At 38.8% G+C, this 1175-nt stretch overlaps 1 protein-coding gene across 1 annotated transcript; it reads left to right on the forward strand.

Moving 5' to 3' along the window:
* Positions 1-122: 122 nt before the first annotated feature.
* On the forward strand, positions 123-807 carry LOC112457890 (uncharacterized oxidoreductase YrbE-like; the record flags this gene model as incomplete). The annotated part of the gene is made up of 1 exon (XM_025021188.1): positions 123-807. A coding segment is annotated over one exon (507 nt), but the record flags the coding sequence as incomplete, so codon positions are not given.
* Between the last annotated feature and the right edge of the window lie 368 nt (positions 808-1175).

A 1175-nucleotide genomic window follows, 5' to 3' on the forward strand; every position in this document is an offset into this window, starting at 1 on the left:
ACAAGGTGCGATTTTTACATATTCACATATACAGCAACTTCGTGCGTGTCTATATGTAGCAGTTAATATCTTGGAAAAACGCGAATTTTTATCTTTCGTAATTATCTTGAAATATTTAAAAAATTGTACAAATCGTCGTTGACTGTCCAAAAAAATTATGGAAAATACAATTGCAGGTTGCGGTCCTGGCCGACGCGAATGTCCCGGAGATCAAGGCGATCGAGGACTACGACACGGTTGCGGTGACCATGCACTTCCCGTCAGGGACCGTCGGCTTGATCGATTTGTCGCGAAATAGCTCGTACGGATACGATCAACGACTGGAGGCCTTCGGTCCGAAGGGTATGGTGCAAGCCAACAACGAGCAGCCGAACTCCGTTCAGCGGCAGTATGACCTGCAGGGGCCGACCACCGCCCCGATCTGGTTCTCGTTTGCTAGTCGTTTCATGAACGGCTATCGAAGAGCGTTCGATCACTTCATCGATGTGGTGCACGGTAAGGCTGAGTCGCTGGTCAAGTCAAAGGAAATCCTGGCAGTGAGTAAGATCGCTACGGCCTGCGAGGAGTCCGTTAGCACGGGGAAAATCGTGAATCTCAAGTGGACGGACAGCGAGTTGCCTGATAATTAATGAGGAAACATGACTTCAACAAAAGTGTTATTGTCAGCAAATATTTTTTGGTACCGTTTTTTGTAAGTTACAAATAAAGCAAATTGCCTGATTATCGCGTATAAAAAAAACAGTAAGACATAAATAAATGTTATTACCGTCTTTAAATGAATACTTAAATGATACTTTTCTAAATGAATATTATTCGTTTAAAATTTGTATGCGAATCCTTCTTTTATCCAAAATGATGTATCTGAAAGATAAAAATACAGATATGTAATAAATGTTATTAAATGTGATTTTTCTTTTCCTTTCTTTTGGATCTTTTCCTATAAGAAGATCACAATTTATTATCCTCGTATTTTGTTTGTGTTATTATTTCTATCATTCATTAAAAATTTCTGATATTATGTGCGAAATAGTAGAACTGAAATGAAACTGGAATTGTTTGTTTAATTGCTGCTCTAAAGCAACTGCTTTCCCATTGGGCTATTGGGCTATTCCAGCACACTCCATATTCTTTAGATTGTAAATCATAAATAAAGGTTGAATTAATTCCGTTGAAAT

This window comes from Temnothorax curvispinosus, unplaced genomic scaffold (genome assembly GCF_003070985.1).
Source record: "Temnothorax curvispinosus isolate PA1 unplaced genomic scaffold, ASM307098v1 QBEX01008405.1, whole genome shotgun sequence".
Lineage (NCBI taxonomy): Eukaryota > Metazoa > Arthropoda > Insecta > Hymenoptera > Formicidae > Temnothorax > Temnothorax curvispinosus.